Here is a 15,943-nt window from a genome sequence, read left to right on the forward strand (position 1 = left end):
TTAGATTACTGATTCTCGATTCAACCGGTTTTATGGTAATCAAAATGGATATAGTTGTCAAGTTCAATAAAAATGTACAAATATCAAAGTAAACATAGTTGTCAAGTTTAGGGGCCAAACATTATATTATCCCTTTTATTTTTGTGGCTCAAAATTTAGCGGCTATTACTGCTAAAGCAATGCCACTCGAAAATGAATATTAAAAGCAAAGGCCATTAGAGAACAGAAACACGAGAGAAAAGAATGGGGACGGAAAAAGGAACAACTTATTTAGTATCCTCTTTTTTCTTCACCATTATCTTAACTATTGTCTGTCAACGGACCGTCAAAGCTCAGTCTTTGCCGCCGGCGAAGTACGATGGGTTCTTGTACACCAACCACCGAGTTGACTCGGACACGATTATGATCGAGACTTTCTTCGATCCGGTCTGTCCCGATAGCAGAGACGCATGGCCTCCTCTCAAGCAAGCTATTCATCACTATGGTTCTCGCGTTTCGCTCATAGCTCACCTCCTCCCGCTGCCGTTAGTCTCCTCCTGTTCCTGATATATTTTCTTTTTGTTAACTTCCTGTGAATTTTTGTGGCCATCTTTTCGGATTTAATCTATTTTTCCTTGGTTTTGTTACTGTGGATGGTTTAATCTATTATAATATAATCATTTTTTTTGTGCTTGAATATCAAGGTCAATTCTTTAGAAGACAATTGAGACGAACACTTGTAGATTATGTCCTAATATTTAAACTTTGAACATTCTGATCTTTTGCTTGAATTGTTATTCCTGTAAAAGTGCTGTCTTTTAACAAATGGATTAGTTTTAATTTAAATCATCCCTTTATGACAACTTTGATCAGGATTTGATTTAATGAATATTTATGTTTTGTTTGTAAGGCTTTGACTTTCAATAGGTTTGGCATTGTAAAATTGCAGTTACCACGACTATGCATTCTCTACTTCCCGGGCCTTGCACATTGTAAACCTGCTCAACCCTTCTGCCACTTTCCGATTGTTGGAGTCTTTCTTCGAATATCAGGTTCAGATATTCTATTGACAGTACTGTATTTCCTCTTTTGAATAAATGGAAAGCAGCTGTATTCATGATATAACATGTTTTATCTACTTCTATTGTTGTTCAAATGAAAATACAAAATTTGTTTTAAGCTCAACCATTTAGGAGGATTCTGCAGTGTCCATATGACTATCAATCAGCCACATTGAATTGCTTGTGTTATAACATATATATTTATCATGTTTGGAGTATTGGGTACTGAATTTGTTGGGTACCAATTAACTAACAGGGGAGGTTTTACAATGCCCAAACAAGCAACAAGTCTAGAGATGCTGTTGTGGATGAAATCATAAAGCTTGCAGCAGAAACAGTCGGGAACTCCTATTATTCTGCAATTGAATCAGGTTTCAATGACCGGAAGACTGATCTTAAAACAAGAATTTCTTTCAAGGTATAGGTGGTTTCACTTTCACCTTGTAATGTGTCTCGTATTTCATGGACTAATAAGCTTTATTCTTGTCATTAACATTGTAATGTCTTGTGACATGCAGTATAGTGCTTCAAGAGGGGTGTTTGGAACACCAACTTTCTACATCAACGGATTTGCGGTGCCTGATTCCGGCTCCGCAATTGATTATAAGCAATGGAGAAGCTTCATTGATCCATTGCTTCTGGCACAGAGCAGAAAGGGAGACGATTTGCCGCACTCTTTATGAGGATTTTAGCTTTTCCATTCAAGTCCTATTTGCTTGATGCATCTCAGTGAACCCTGTAATAATAATAATAATAATAATGCACGTTTATGCTTGATGTTCTGTAATGGCTGCCAAAGGCTTGGATAGTAAAGTAAATAAAGAATTAGGTTTGTGCCAGTTTAGTTTACCTTAAACCCAAACCTTTACCCCTATATCCATTGAAACCGCTTACCGAAATGGATTGATAAAATAGCTTGAGAGTTGAGTTGGGTTTAATGTGTTGGGCCTTCACTTTATTCAGTTCTAACTTGAAATTTTAAGATCAATTATCACTTTTCTTTGTCCAATTGTGTTAGGAGGCATGTAACACTCGATTCTGTCGCTGAAGATGTTATATTTATTGTCGCAGCTATTATGATTTCTTTTACTTATCTAATAAATAATTTATACAAGCAATTAGGTTCAAAACTTAATTACAATATATTATTGCTCAAATCAGGGTTATAAACAAACTTATGAAAACTCTAATGAAACATCAATGTTAATAGAAGGGATAAAAGGTAACATTTTCAAAAATATCAAGGTGATGTCTGGTTTGTCTGTGGCAAATTAAGATCCTTTTAATACTTAATGAGCTTGTGTTCAAGTGATGTTATATCTTTCTATTTCATTTTTAAAAGTAATTATTTTTGAATTTAAATTTAATAAAACAAGCTTTTAGTATTGTTTTATAAATTGTTAGGCCGATTCGGGCCCAAGAAGGAACTAACATGTTGATTAAATGTGAGCGTGCATGTATCGGGGTTGATGTCTACTAAACAAACTAATAAATCAACTAAGACAAATGTGTTGGAAAAGATCTAATTTAAAAGCGGTTTTCTTGCACAAAAACAAATTACTTACCTCGAATGTTTGCAACTGAAAATTTATATTCTACACAAATAAATATAAAAACGTAACTAATATATAAATTACAAACATAAAAATTTAAATAAATAAAAAAACCAAAAACTTCAAACATACACAATAGAAACAGTTTCACAAGCTGCCGAAAACTACAACAAATAAATTATAAACATATAATATGATTTTAAACCCTAAACCTAAACATTAAAAATAAAATATAAACATATAATATATAAATTATTACAAACAAATTTTTTTTACCCTTAATAGTATAACAAGATCCCAAAACTCCAACTTGTGAAAAATTTTTTGTTATCGTTGCTTCTACTAAAAATAGGCATGGGAGGAAGGGAGAGGACGATATATAAATATTGACTTGGGGAGAAATTAAAAATATATAAAAGGTGTATTGCGAGAGGGGCTATCATGATCGCTTGGTCATGTCGACGACATGGGTATTAGGTTAGTGCTGCCAATCGATCATGGCAGCTCCTCACTTACTATATTGCACTAATTTTTTTTTTCAAATTTTAAACTAGTGTTGCCATTTAATTAAGCGACACCAATATTTCTCCTGTATTTGTTGAAATTACTCATATTTTTTTAATAAATTTTGGATGTCGTCATATAGAGGTGTCGCTTGACAACATGACGGACCCTATTTTGGTAATTAATTTTGTTTTTTTTTTTGTATTATTAATGTAATATCTCCATAAAACTGATTTCCATTCCAATCAAATGTACTCCTAAGTAAACTAAAATTAATTATACCAAGACGTACTAAGCGGTACTTCACCTCAACCATTCACAAAGCACGGTTTTCCCGCCCCTCTATAAGCTGTCATTCAGAGGCCCTTGTTTCCTTTTTCAGTAAAATAAACTATGTTATATATATCAAGTAGCTTTGATTGCGGAGATAGTCGTGAGAATAACTTTTATATATTGCCAATAGAGAGTAATTTGCTTTTTAACCGTGAAGTCTCACCAGATTGCTGAGTCTAGAAGCATAACGCCGCTTTGTCTGACGGTGCTAATATCAATATCATCAAATTCCAAGTCCAATTTATACTAGAATTATATATATATATATAATACATTTACTTCTAACTTGAAATGTCTTTGCCTATTGCAGCATTGCTTTGTCTCTAACTGTTTTAACTTTAACAACTGAAACACCATTGTGTTTGACATTCTCTAGTCTGTAATTAATGGTTTTTTCTGGATAAACTTGAAGATAACAGGGAGTTAAAACTTGATTAACAGCTCAGCACCGCCATTGTAATGTCAAAATGAATCATGTGCAAAGACTTGCAAAAAGATTTAATAATGCAGTCGGTTTCATATGGGTCAAATGAATGGCCATGTGAACTTTGTACATATTGCTTGGTCTAGTACACATATTGTATCACACACAGCGGAACACATGGAGGTGTCTTTTTGTATTTTAGTATCTTATTATCTTCCAATTGCAACAATTATCAAATAACAACAATTGGTCTTTATTGTTTTTCATCCATTCACGGCTCTTCCTGTTGGGAGAGAGCATGTGAGTGTAGAAAGAACGTGGGAATTATTGAATGAGTCTCAGAACTCTCCAGTCTTTGCAGCCATAATTCAATATATATATATTTTTATATTGCTTCAAATTGATTTGGTTTTCCATTTTTCTTCTCCTACTTGCAGGGATCACATATGAGGTTGTTGCATTAGCATAGCAGAGTTTAGCCCCTTATTTAAACCCCCCCCCCCCCATTCTTCTACTTTGAAATGCCAACAAGTGTAAATACATTCATTCCCAGTACTTCTCCAGCATTTGTTATCTTTTACCCTACCGAGAAATGGCAAAATCCATTTTTGCATTACCAATTTTGCTTGGATTATGCTATCTGGCTACTGATGTAAGTGCCTTCACGGCTTCTGGGTGGACCAAAGCACATGCTACATTTTATGGAGGCAGTGATGCCTCAGGAACTATGGGTTAGTAACTAACCATTTCCCTTCCACTCCGTTACTTTTTTTATTTTCAAATTTTCATTGGTGTTTAACATTTGAATGAATTTGTTGACTATAGGGGGAGCTTGTGGATATGGGAACTTGTATTCAGCTGGGTATGGAACCAGGACTGCTGCTTTAAGCACAGCCTTGTTCAATGATGGAGCTTCATGTGGACAATGCTACAAGATCGTGTGTGATTACCTAGCTGACCCTAAATGGTGCATAAAAGGAACATCCGTCACCATCACAGCCACAAACTTTTGCCCTCCTAACTTTGCTCTTCCCAACAATGCCGGAGGTTGGTGCAACCCTCCTCTCCAGCACTTTGATATGGCTCAGCCTGCCTGGGAAAAGATTGGTATTTACAGAGGTGGCATTGTGCCTGTTTTGTTCCAAAGGTAAGTACCATCCCCATGGACCCCATCACATTTTCTTCCCTCAACTTTCAAAATATTGATACTGCTACTACATCTAACTTATGGAAGCGTTATTAATGTTATGATACAGGGTTCCATGTAAGAAACATGGTGGAGTCAGGTTCACTATCAACGGTAGAGACTACTTTGAGCTTGTTTTGATTAGCAATGTAGGTGGGGCAGGATCCATCCAATCCGTATCCGTTAAAGGCTCTAAAACTGGGTGGATGTCAATGTCAAGAAACTGGGGAGCTAACTGGCAATCCAATGCCTACCTCAACCGTCAATCGTTGTCGTTCAAGGTCACCACTACCGATGGTGTTACCCGACTGTTCCCTGATATTGTGCCTGCAAGTTGGGGGTTTGGCCAGACTTTCTCTAGCAAAGTACAATTCTAAGCTCACTAAAAGCTTTAGTTCCCGGCAGAGGCGTGCTACATTATTTTTCAAAAAAGCTGCCCGCCATACATGGTATTTATCGATACATCACATGGTCAATAATATCAGGCTACTTGTTTTTCTGGAGAACTTGTTGTTTAGATGGAAGTGAAATCTTTGTTTTTGATACAAGTCGATGTTTGAAATTATTTCATGATCATAATAAATTGTCAATAAGAAGTGCAAGAAAAACATTGCAGCTTCAGAAGATGTAAATTTTGTCATCACAAATTTTATATGTTTGCAATAGGAGTTGCTACTTTATAGTTCTACCATTTCTCATAAATGTAATAAATCAACCGGCAATCCTTTTGTCATTTAATCCAACAAGTTTAAACCCTGTTTTGTCCCATGAATGGATGCTTTGTTCTTTGGATTAAGGCTATAGCAGAAAATGCCATTAAACTATTAACTCAACGCCATTGGCAGATCTGTTCCTCCTTTTGGCATCATTATCCTGACATCAATTTCATATTAGATTACTTTGATCCACAGAATCTTTTTCCCACGTTGATCAAATTCCATGCAACTGTGGTTCCCAAAGCAGTAAATGAAAGGGGCAATTGAACTAAACTATACGCAACTTGTGAGTTGCTTAAAGGGTTAAAATTTGGTAAGTTCTGTTATTGGCTAAATGCTAGGCTGTTTGACATTGACACTTAAACAGTTTGATAAAGCTTAAAACTCTTGAATCTTGACCAAAGCTTGCGTTAAAACAAGGATTGCATTATTGGTTCGACCCCATCTACCAAACCTTTCCCTTTCTTAAGCTCTGTAGGGTCAACATACTTTTTTTTCTTTCTTTTTTTTTAAACAAAAAAAAAGAATGCTTTGCTTAAGTCTTAATCATCCCTCATCAAAGAAACTATTGGTGCTGCTAGTTCTTTCACTCCCCATATCTTTTGACAATACTTAATTAGCTCGTTTTACTTTGAAAATCAGTTCTGTTATTGTCATTGATGGTTCCTAATCACTGGTTTAACTTTTTGGGGGAATGCGTGCTTACTTAATTCTCTTCTTAAATCATTTGAAGAATTATTACATTATTATGTACTGTGGAGGTCAACATGCAAAAGCCTGATTAAAATTCAAAGTTGATATTTTATTTTATTAAGGCCAACCACAATCAGGTTATGCTTCTTGACTACTCCACTAAACAAGGGTTCTTGATCACCAAATATGCTAACAACCATTATCAATAGTAACAACTCCAATTTATAGTCTCTTTTGCCTTGTTTTAAATAGCACATACTGTTTTTCGTATCAAACGTGCATAGCTAGTCAGTTAATCTGCAAATTATTTGTGAATTCTACAATTGTTTCAATTATGGCAGTCGTAGTTGCACTTGCTTTCGTCTTTCTCGTTATGTTTCCGGTTCCATCTCCTGTCAGAGCACTTAGCTCAAACTACTATGACCACACATGTCCTCATCTCGAGTCCATTGTCGCAAGTGCAGTCAAGAAAGCAATGTCAAATGACAAAACTGTTCCAGCCGCGCTACTTCGAATGCACTTTCATGATTGCTTCATCAGAGTATAAATTTACACTAGTGCTAGTATTTGTTAAAACAAATGCTGTCCATTTTCTTTTTATTGGTTTCTCTTACACATACGTGCACAAATAACACTAGAACACTAGCTGTTTGTTCAGATATAATTTAACTAATGCTTTTGTTCTAAAATTATAAGGGCTGCGATGCTTCTGTGTTGCTGAACTCCAAAGGAAAAAACAAGGCAGAGAAAGATGGACCGCCTAACATTTCATTGCACGCATTTTATGTGATCGACGAGGCAAAGAAAGCTTTGGAAACTTCGTGTCCTGGCGTCGTTTCTTGTGCTGATATCTTGGCCTTGGCTGCCAGGGATGCAGTTTTTCTGGTTAGTCACATCAACATTAGTAGTGGTCAATCACCACTTATGTAATTCATGCTTTGGCTGTCATCTGTTATATTATATATGTAGTCTGGCGGTCCGAAATGGGATGTGCCCAAAGGAAGGAAAGATGGAAGAATTTCCTTGGCAACTGAGACTAGGCAGTTACCAGCTCCCACTTTCAATATATCCCAGCTACAACAGAACTTTGCTCAAAGAGGTCTCACTATTGAAGATCTAGTTGCTCTCTCAGGTAAGTCTCTCTACCTATATCTTTAAAGTTGCTATTAATGTTGCAGCACTTACCATCTTATGCATGTAGGTGGTCACACACTGGGGTTCTCCCACTGCTCTTCATTCCAAAACAGAATCCACAAGTTCAATGCCACCGTTGACGTCGACCCGACTATGCAGCCGTCGTTTGCGGCCAAGTTAAGGAGCGTGTGTCCGGCACACAACAAGGCGAAAAATGCAGGGTCACCGCTGGATTCTTCCAACTTGGTATTTGACAACGCATACTACAAGCTGCTTCTTCAAGGGAAAAGTATCTTCTCTTCGGATCAAGCTTTACTCACCACCCCAAAAACCAAAGCATTGGTTTCAAAATTTGCTAGTTCCCAAGAGGCTTTTGAGAAGGCTTTTGTTACCTCAATGATCAAAATGAGTAGCCTCAGCGGTGGACAAGAGATCAGGCTAGACTGCAGAGTGGTCAGGTGATTTTGAAGCCATTTGAATTGGACTCTATTTATCTTTTTAAAGCTATCATCAAAAAAGAAAAAATAAGTTTGCATGCAGTCGAAAAGGACAGCTAGGAGGGATTTGTATTTGTGTATCATGTGATTTAATGATTAAAAAGAAAGCAGTGTTGTGTTTTGTTCTTTGGGTTTTATGAATCCATGGCCAAATTATTTTTCTTCAGTAAGGAAGTGGAAATTAAAATTATAGTGTTTAACAAAGGAGGTGATGATATGATCCCAACGAAACTATATGGCTTTAAACTGAATGGATAAAGTAAGGTTGAATCTCAACGAAGATTTTTAAGTAAGTACTTGAAATCAATGGTGGAAATTTTCCACTTTCACCAATTTTTTCGATCAACAAAAAAAAATACCGAATACCCCAATTCTTTTTAAAAAAAAATTAAATCTGAAAGTAAATATTATCAAAAAAAAAGGGGGGGGATTTAGGTGTTACTTGTTTTAATTTAATAAGGTAAGAAAATTTTAAAATTTAAAATTTAGAACCATTTATTTTGATTTAATCGTTAAGGTTATTTTAAAAGTTCTCACTATGGTTGTCACGGTATTTAAATTTGAAAGATTAAAAGCATAATTCTTTTTTTTATAAAATGATAATATCTCTTTCTTTTTATTTTGAATTATTATATAGGTAAATTATTAGCGTCAAAGACATTTAGTAAAAGTATTATGGAGGCCATTATACTAAGATTTGATTGTATTTTGTCTTGTTTACTTAAAAATTAAATAAATTAGTTTGTGTGTATTAGACCAAAAAGTGAAATGATTCTTACAGTGTTAAAAATTTCATCCAATTCTACGGTTAAAAATAGATATTGCTAACAGAATAGCCAGACAATTACATATGATTGTCACGTGCACCTCATTTTGATATACAAAGACTAATTTTTAATAATATGAATGGATAAAATTTTTAACAAAATGATAAATTTACTATTTAATCTAATTTATATAAATTAATTTATCTATTTTTTAATAAAGAGGGCAAAATATAATCCGAAATATAATACTATCACATCGCCATGCAAAATTAAAGGCAAAAACGTGGGCATTTGACTATTGTATGGGTTTGATGCTAAAGCCATCCCAATGATATACATAGCAAAGCAGAAAAGGAGACAGCCTCGAGTCGGGTTTCATTGCTGTATTTTGGCGTTTCACGTGTCCAAAGGCTCTCCCTCCCTTCATTCTTGTGTTTGGCTGATTCATCTTCTCCACAAAACTCTCAAATTTTCTAGGCTAAATAGGGACTAAAGGTTTCGTTGTTTAAGTGAAGCATATCAAATGTTTCAAGTGTTGTTATTTCAGAGCTGTCCATTCCTTTGATTGCTCAACAAAACAGTATCTGAACCTCAAAATTACATTCACGTAACGTAACATATAACATGAGGAGAAACCAATTAAACTGAAGACAAAAATAATGGCATTTTGAGCTTAAATGTAGTCTTTCCCTTTGTTTAGTAAATAATATTCACTCATCATCACTGGATTATTTATTTCCATTAGCTTCCTTTGGGGTTCGTTCAGTTTAAAATCTGAAACTAATAGGGGTGTTCTTCAAATTAGAGCATCATAGTTCACTAACAGTTCAGCTATCAGATACAGATAGTTCCCCCATTGCGTCAGCAAATTGTGAGAGACTCGTGAGAAAAGTATTAGATAATTGCTATCTATCCTGATAGATTTAACTTTGTTAATGCTCAATCATGTATTATAGAGTTTACAAGTGGTGGGCAGACTAGCAGCAGTGGCGCACTTTGGATAGGAGATAAGCTTTACTTACAACAACATATAGGAAGGATTCCTTCTTCGATCCCCAATAGCTTATACGACCAAATGTACACATTTTTGACGCCAAAATCTTTTAATAAATACGAAGAAGAATTACGACACTTGCATGAAAGCGTGCCCCCGAAATGTATTTACTGTCAGAATCCACTACTCTTTGATTCTCGAGCACTAATTAACCATAAAAAAATCTGTGCCATGCCACCCTTCAAGGACTTCCTATTTGAGTGACCATATTAATCCACATTCTAATACAATTATATTACTTGACATTACTCGGTGATTAATACTTGAAAATTCTTAGGAAATAATATCAACTAATAGGATTTATATATATAGGTAAGTCTTAAATTTTAGAATTTCAAAAGATATAAGGGGATAAAGCCTATTCTATTATAGGGTTTGTTTTGAGGCTCGGATTTAGTGTTTATTCATTAGGTATTTTGAACTTTTCGTAAGCTCCATGTTTATTGTCTGCTTTTTTCTCAATCGAGGATAGACAATTAGAAGTGAATACATGTTTGGTTGAGAATAATTGGGTTCAAATTTTATTTATTCTAGTAAGTAAAAATGGATCGGCATAGCAAAGGGTACCCACAGCAGAAATCGAGCAAATATGTATCGTTTCCAAATAAAGACCACGTTCAGTTTTACAGATATATTTATGTATTATATTTGTGGAAAAAGCACCGAGACTGAGATAATATTCCCAAGAGCACGATTGCTTTCCCCACAAATTTGTGTTTTTTCAGTCTAGCGTCTCTGAATTAGAATGGAGCTATTTTGAGCTATAGATGCTGATAATATTTTTAATTCCCCGAACTGTTGAGCTGTCTTTGCTCTCAGCCTATCATCACCACTTCTCACCACCATACCACCACCATATCAGCCGGCGTGGCGCATTAGATTAGCAAAAACGCACTTTGGGTGGATATTAAAAGCTTTAATGATTTTGCAGTGCGCACACACGCTTCCTTCAGACCACCATCTTAGTAGTATTTATATCCTAGAGTTTTGAGTTGCCATTCGAGGCAGTCTCTGAGTTGAACCAATGAAGCCCCTCGTTAACTTTATTTTCGGTTTGACGTCCTTTTTCATCTTTGTCTCATTGTTTACAGAAACTGTTGCAGAGAAGGATGGTGTCTATATTGTGTATATGGGGGCAGCCCCTAAGACTAAGGGTTCATTAAGGCATGATCATGCTCAACTTTTGAGCTCCTTGTTAAAACGGTGAATACATAGCTCTCGCTCTAAATTCTAGCTTTCTTTATATTTGAATTGGTTTGACGTTGGAAAGTTTAAATTTTTCATGCTTTCAGGAACAAAAATGCCCTGGTTCGTAGCTACAAAAATGGTTTCTCTGGGTTTGCAGCACGTCTATCTGCAGAAGAGGCTCATTCAATTGCCCAGAGAGCTGGAGTTGTTTCAGTCTTCCCCGACCCTGTGCTCGAACTGCATACCACTCGCTCATGGGATTTCTTGAACTATCAAACTTCGGTGGTGATTGACTCAAACCCTAACTCGAACTCAAACTCAACATCTAATGATTCTGGTGCCATCATTGGCATCCTAGATACAGGTGAAATTTGTTCACCATTTTATAGAGTTCCATCACATTGGTTCTCTCTCTTTTTCTTTTTATAATATTTTGTTTGGTTGTTATGTTGTTTGTAAGATGTTTATCACGCAATTCGCAAGCCAAATTTCTTTTTATTTTTTCTTTCAAGTTACGTGAGCACTAACTCGAAATACAATGACAGGAATTTGGCCCGAGTCGGAGAGTTTTAACGACAAGGCCATGGGTCCAATTCCATCACGATGGAATGGCACATGCGCTAAAGCACAGGATTTCAACACCTCCAACTGCAACAAGTAACCTCTTAGCCCAAGGCATATAATTAATTAAACTATAATTACAATTTTATTGACCTAATCAAGACCTTATCGTTTATTTGAGAACAGAAAGATAATTGGGGCAAGATCATATGAGGATGACGAAACTTCGGTAATAAAGTACCAGTCACCTAGGGATATGGTTGGACACGGTACCCATGTAGCGTCAACAGCAGCGGGAAGCGAAGTCCAGGGTGTATCTTACTACGGACTAGCAGAAGGGACTGCCAAGGGTGGATCCCCGGGGTCAAGAATAGCTATGTACAGAGTATGTTCCCCCAACAATGGATGCCGTGGATCCAGCATATTGGCAGCATTTGATGATGCAATAGCCGATGGGGTTGATGTGTTGTCACTGTCTCTTGGAGCACCATCCTTCTTTAAACCACAAATTACAGATGATCCCATTGCCCTTGGAGCATTCCATGCAGTGCAACACGGAATCACCGTGGTTTGCTCTGCAGGAAACGATGGACCTGACCCCGGAACAGTTGTGAATTCTGCACCTTGGATTGTGACGGTTGCTGCTAGCACAATTGACCGAGCCTTTGAGTCTGATGTCGTACTTGGCGACAACACAGTAATTAAGGTAATGATCTTCTTCTTTGTCCCCATGTTCTGTTTTTAGTTGGCAGCTTTCATCATTTCTCTTCTTTAACTGATATACAGGGTGAAGGCATTAATTTCGCCAACATTCAGAAGTCTCCGGTGTATCCAATTGTATATGGAAAATCAGCCAAGAAAAAAGACGCAGACGTAAATGATTCAAGGTGCCGAATAGTTGAGTAAATTAAAGGGAATTTTATTAACATACTCCCCAAATGAAATGAATGGTTAATCCAATCACTTGTGTTGTTCTAGGAACTGCAACACAAATTCCTTGGACCAAGAACTTGTAAAGGGAAAGATTGTAGTTTGTGAGAATTTAGACAAGACATATGCGAATGAGCATATGGATGAAGTGAAGCAGCTTGGAGGTATTGGCGTAGTCCTGATTGATTATGACTCGAAAGGGATGGCTTCCTCATTTGGTACATTTCCCATGACGGTGATCAGTTCAGAGGATGGCGCCAAGGTTCTTTCCTACATCAACTCAACAAAGTAATACATTCAGCTACCCAAACTCAAATTGATCTCAAGAATCACAGTTACTTCATGCTAGAAAGTACCCTTGGCCTTAATTTTTATCCTTTTTGAGATTTGTAGAAACCCAGTTGCCACAATCTTGCGTACTACATCACCCACAAAGTACACACCAGCACCTATCATAGCATATTTCTCGTCTAGAGGACCTTCAACCATCCCCAAGAACATTCTCAAGGTAAACCCTCTACCGGTCCAACTTTACATACCTTGTTTCTTCATACACTGATAATGATGAAGCTATAAGATTGAATGTCTTGCAGCCCGATATAGCAGCACCTGGAGTTAATATTCTCGCAGCATGGATGGGGAACGACACAGCTGAGGCTCCAGAGGGTAAAGACCCACCACTGTATAATTTGATCTCAGGAACCTCTATGGCATGTCCCCATGTTTCCGGTATTGCTGCCACAGTCAAATCAAAAAACCCAACATGGAGTCCCTCTGCAATCAGGTCAGCCATTATGACAACAGGTGAGGAACTAGACAATCAAATAAACACTTGCATTTACATGGTAAAGTCTGTAGTTTTGTTCCACTAATCCATGACTGCTTCCAACCGAATTACAGCAAATCAGATAAATAATCTGAAAGCCCCAATTACGACAGAGAAAGGTGTAGCAGCTACACCTTACGATTTTGGGGCAGGAGAAGTAAGCCCGACAGGACCATTGCAACCAGGCCTTGTTTACGAGACTACTGCCATTGACTACTTGAATTTTCTCTGCCACCATGGTTATAATATAACTACAATAAAAACTATCGCCAACGCTATCCCAGACGGCTTTACTTGCCCTAAGGAGTCAAGCATTGATCTTATATCCAACATCAATTATCCGTCGATAGCAATTACCAATTTCAACGAAAAAGCGGGCAGGAAAGTGAACAGAACTCTTACAAATGTTGCCGGAGATGGTAACTCAGTTTATACTGTAACTATTGATTCACCTGCAAACCTAGATGTTAAAGTGGTGCCAAACAAACTGCAATTCACTAAAAATGGTGACAAGTCATCTTACGAAGTGAGTTTCTCAGCTGCAAATCCGCTAAAGGAAGATGTATTTGGATCCATAGCATGGTCCAATGGAAAATACAAAGTCAGAAGTCCATTTGCTGTAAGCAGTAAACGTGATAACTAGGTGCTATATCCATAATAAGCATTCGAGCAAATGTGTAGAACATCTATAAAGAAGACAGCAGGATGCACAAGTAGACCATTCCACTGCAATAAATATGATTCGATTCTCCTTTCACCCTGGTTTTAGCATAATCTTCTATGGTTTCCTACATGTTCCACATCAATGTATGCAAAATTGCACCAAAAACAGACGACAATTTTAACCAAATAAACAACATTTATTAACACATCCGAGGAGAAATAACAGTTAAAACAAGTAAAAAAGAGGACGGAAATAACAATCCCAAGTTCTCAAGGACATTCAAAAGTAAAATGAAAACAAAAACACAAATATTAAACCATGTTCAGTTCAATTAAGAGCTTTCACTCAAACGCCCATTGATTCTCGCGACGAACCTCTTCCTCTTCCTCCGGAGTAAAATCATTCTTAATGTTAAATGTCTTGCGGATTTCCTCAGGCGTTTTTCCCTTTATCATGTCTGCCACAGTTTGACACGTTAGGTCCAACAAGCCCTTGATGTTCAAGTAATTAGCAGCCTTCAACAAAGAATAGAATATTCAATTATACATTAAATTAAAGCTACGAATCCCAGAAGGGTGGGCTTTACCAGTATGCTGATATTCAAGTCGTGGAAAGGGAGGGCTTTACCAGTATGAGATCGAAAAGGGTGGCTTGATCGACCTTGACGAAATCAGCATCCCAAGCTTTAAGGTCATCATCGAGGGAGGCTGAACGATCCTCAGATTTCGATGCTTCGACGTGTTTCTTGCAATACTCGATTACCTTAGAGAGGATCTTGCTGGTGACGTTGGGTAGAGGGATGCCGTTATCGGCGCAATCGTCCTCGATCATGTGCTTAATCGTTTGTGATTCGAGAGCCACCGCCTCGTCCACCTCGAAGTTCTCGCCGTCTGAGCTCTTTAGTATGATTTTCCGACCCGTAGAAGCCATGACGATGTATCCAAATTGGAGGGTTTCAGAATCCTAATCTAAAGAGGGAAAAAGAAAATGCGGGAAAGTAGAGGATTGGCGATACCATACCAAATTTGGATTTAGTCTCTTCGCTTTCTTTTATTCGTTTAAAAGTTGTCACTTTACATTTTTTACTGGCAGATTTTCGGTCCTTTAAATTATTTGGTAAAAAACCTCTTTCGTTATCAAGCAAATTGATCCTTTATAAAAAAATTTAAAGTTATTTAATTTATAATTAATCATGAAATTAATATTTTTCATCGATTTTATATTATTTAAATTGATATAATAATAAATTCAAGCCTCAAAATTACATATTTTTATTTGAAACTAAAGTTTTTTTATAAATATTCTTTTGAATCTTTTAAATTTTTAAAATTTTATACATTTTCTTTAAGATAATTTTATACATCAAGGGCTTCATTTATTATACCGATCAAAATTATGACAATTGACTGAAAAATTAATGTTATAATTAATTGTCCATAGTTGCTTATTTTAAAATTGAGAGAGATTAATTTATTCTAACTTTTTAAAGTGACCAATTTACTCAATATTAAAATTGAGAGGGACTAGAGAGGTGTCTTATCAATTTATTTTTCCATTTACTTCCTTTAAAAATTATGCATAATCACAAATGTATCTTTGATTTTTACGAATTTTCAGTTTGGCCCTTTTTAAAAAAAATTTAATTAATCTTTCGTCAAATTGGATAAATTCTAATATAATTGTACGGGATTGTGTGTTTTTTATAATTGACGCACTATTTTGTCTCAGCAAATAATTTTAAATTTTAAAAATAAAATATAAAATGGGGTTTTGTCAATTATGTTTTATACAAAATGGAAATTACACAATTAATTTGACCTGGATAAAATCCCAAATACGGAATTAAAGGAATAATTATTCATAAAAAATAAAT

General features: G+C 36.2%; 5 protein-coding genes across 5 annotated transcripts; 4 read left to right on the forward strand and 1 right to left on the reverse strand.

Annotated features, from left to right (window-relative positions):
- Positions 1–202: 202 nt before the first annotated feature.
- LOC105772612 (uncharacterized) lies at positions 203–1,879 on the forward strand. The gene is made up of 4 exons (XM_012593990.2): positions 203–524; positions 929–1,031; positions 1,297–1,458; positions 1,559–1,879. Exons 1-4 carry the CDS (start codon positions 244–246, stop codon positions 1,721–1,723), a joined length of 711 nt encoding a protein of 236 aa, XP_012449444.1. The 5' UTR covers positions 203–243; the 3' UTR covers positions 1,724–1,879.
- A 2,250-nt stretch (positions 1,880–4,129) lies between these two features.
- On the forward strand, positions 4,130–5,808 carry LOC105772611 (expansin-A11). The gene is made up of 3 exons (XM_012593989.2): positions 4,130–4,585; positions 4,680–5,001; positions 5,111–5,808. The coding sequence occupies exons 1-3, from the start codon at positions 4,447–4,449 to the stop codon at positions 5,415–5,417; spliced, it is 768 nt and encodes a 255-aa protein (XP_012449443.1). The 5' UTR covers positions 4,130–4,446; the 3' UTR covers positions 5,418–5,808.
- An 877-nt stretch (positions 5,809–6,685) lies between these two features.
- On the forward strand, positions 6,686–8,201 carry LOC105772609 (peroxidase 64). Its single transcript, XM_012593986.2, has 4 exons — positions 6,686–6,990; positions 7,146–7,334; positions 7,419–7,581; positions 7,651–8,201. The coding sequence occupies exons 1-4, from the start codon at positions 6,784–6,786 to the stop codon at positions 8,043–8,045; spliced, it is 954 nt and encodes a 317-aa protein (XP_012449440.1). The 5' UTR covers positions 6,686–6,783; the 3' UTR covers positions 8,046–8,201.
- Positions 8,202–10,879: 2,678 nt separating this feature from the next.
- On the forward strand, positions 10,880–14,163 carry LOC105772607 (CO(2)-response secreted protease). The gene is made up of 9 exons (XM_012593983.2): positions 10,880–11,104; positions 11,194–11,453; positions 11,635–11,746; positions 11,837–12,356; positions 12,437–12,537; positions 12,629–12,868; positions 12,974–13,088; positions 13,174–13,384; positions 13,481–14,163. Exons 1-9 carry the CDS (start codon positions 10,926–10,928, stop codon positions 14,047–14,049), a joined length of 2,307 nt encoding a protein of 768 aa, XP_012449437.1. The 5' UTR covers positions 10,880–10,925; the 3' UTR covers positions 14,050–14,163.
- Positions 14,164–14,245: 82 nt separating this feature from the next.
- On the reverse strand, positions 14,246–15,110 carry LOC105772614 (SKP1-like protein 1B). The gene is made up of 2 exons (XM_012593992.2): positions 14,698–15,110; positions 14,246–14,585 (listed from the first exon to the last, which is right to left on the reverse strand). Exons 1-2 carry the CDS (start codon positions 14,998–15,000, stop codon positions 14,412–14,414), a joined length of 477 nt encoding a protein of 158 aa, XP_012449446.1. The 5' UTR covers positions 15,001–15,110; the 3' UTR covers positions 14,246–14,411.
- Positions 15,111–15,943: the final 833 nt, after the last annotated feature.

Source organism: Gossypium raimondii, chromosome 6 (assembly GCF_025698545.1).
Source record: "Gossypium raimondii isolate GPD5lz chromosome 6, ASM2569854v1, whole genome shotgun sequence".
NCBI lineage: Eukaryota > Viridiplantae > Streptophyta > Magnoliopsida > Malvales > Malvaceae > Gossypium > Gossypium raimondii.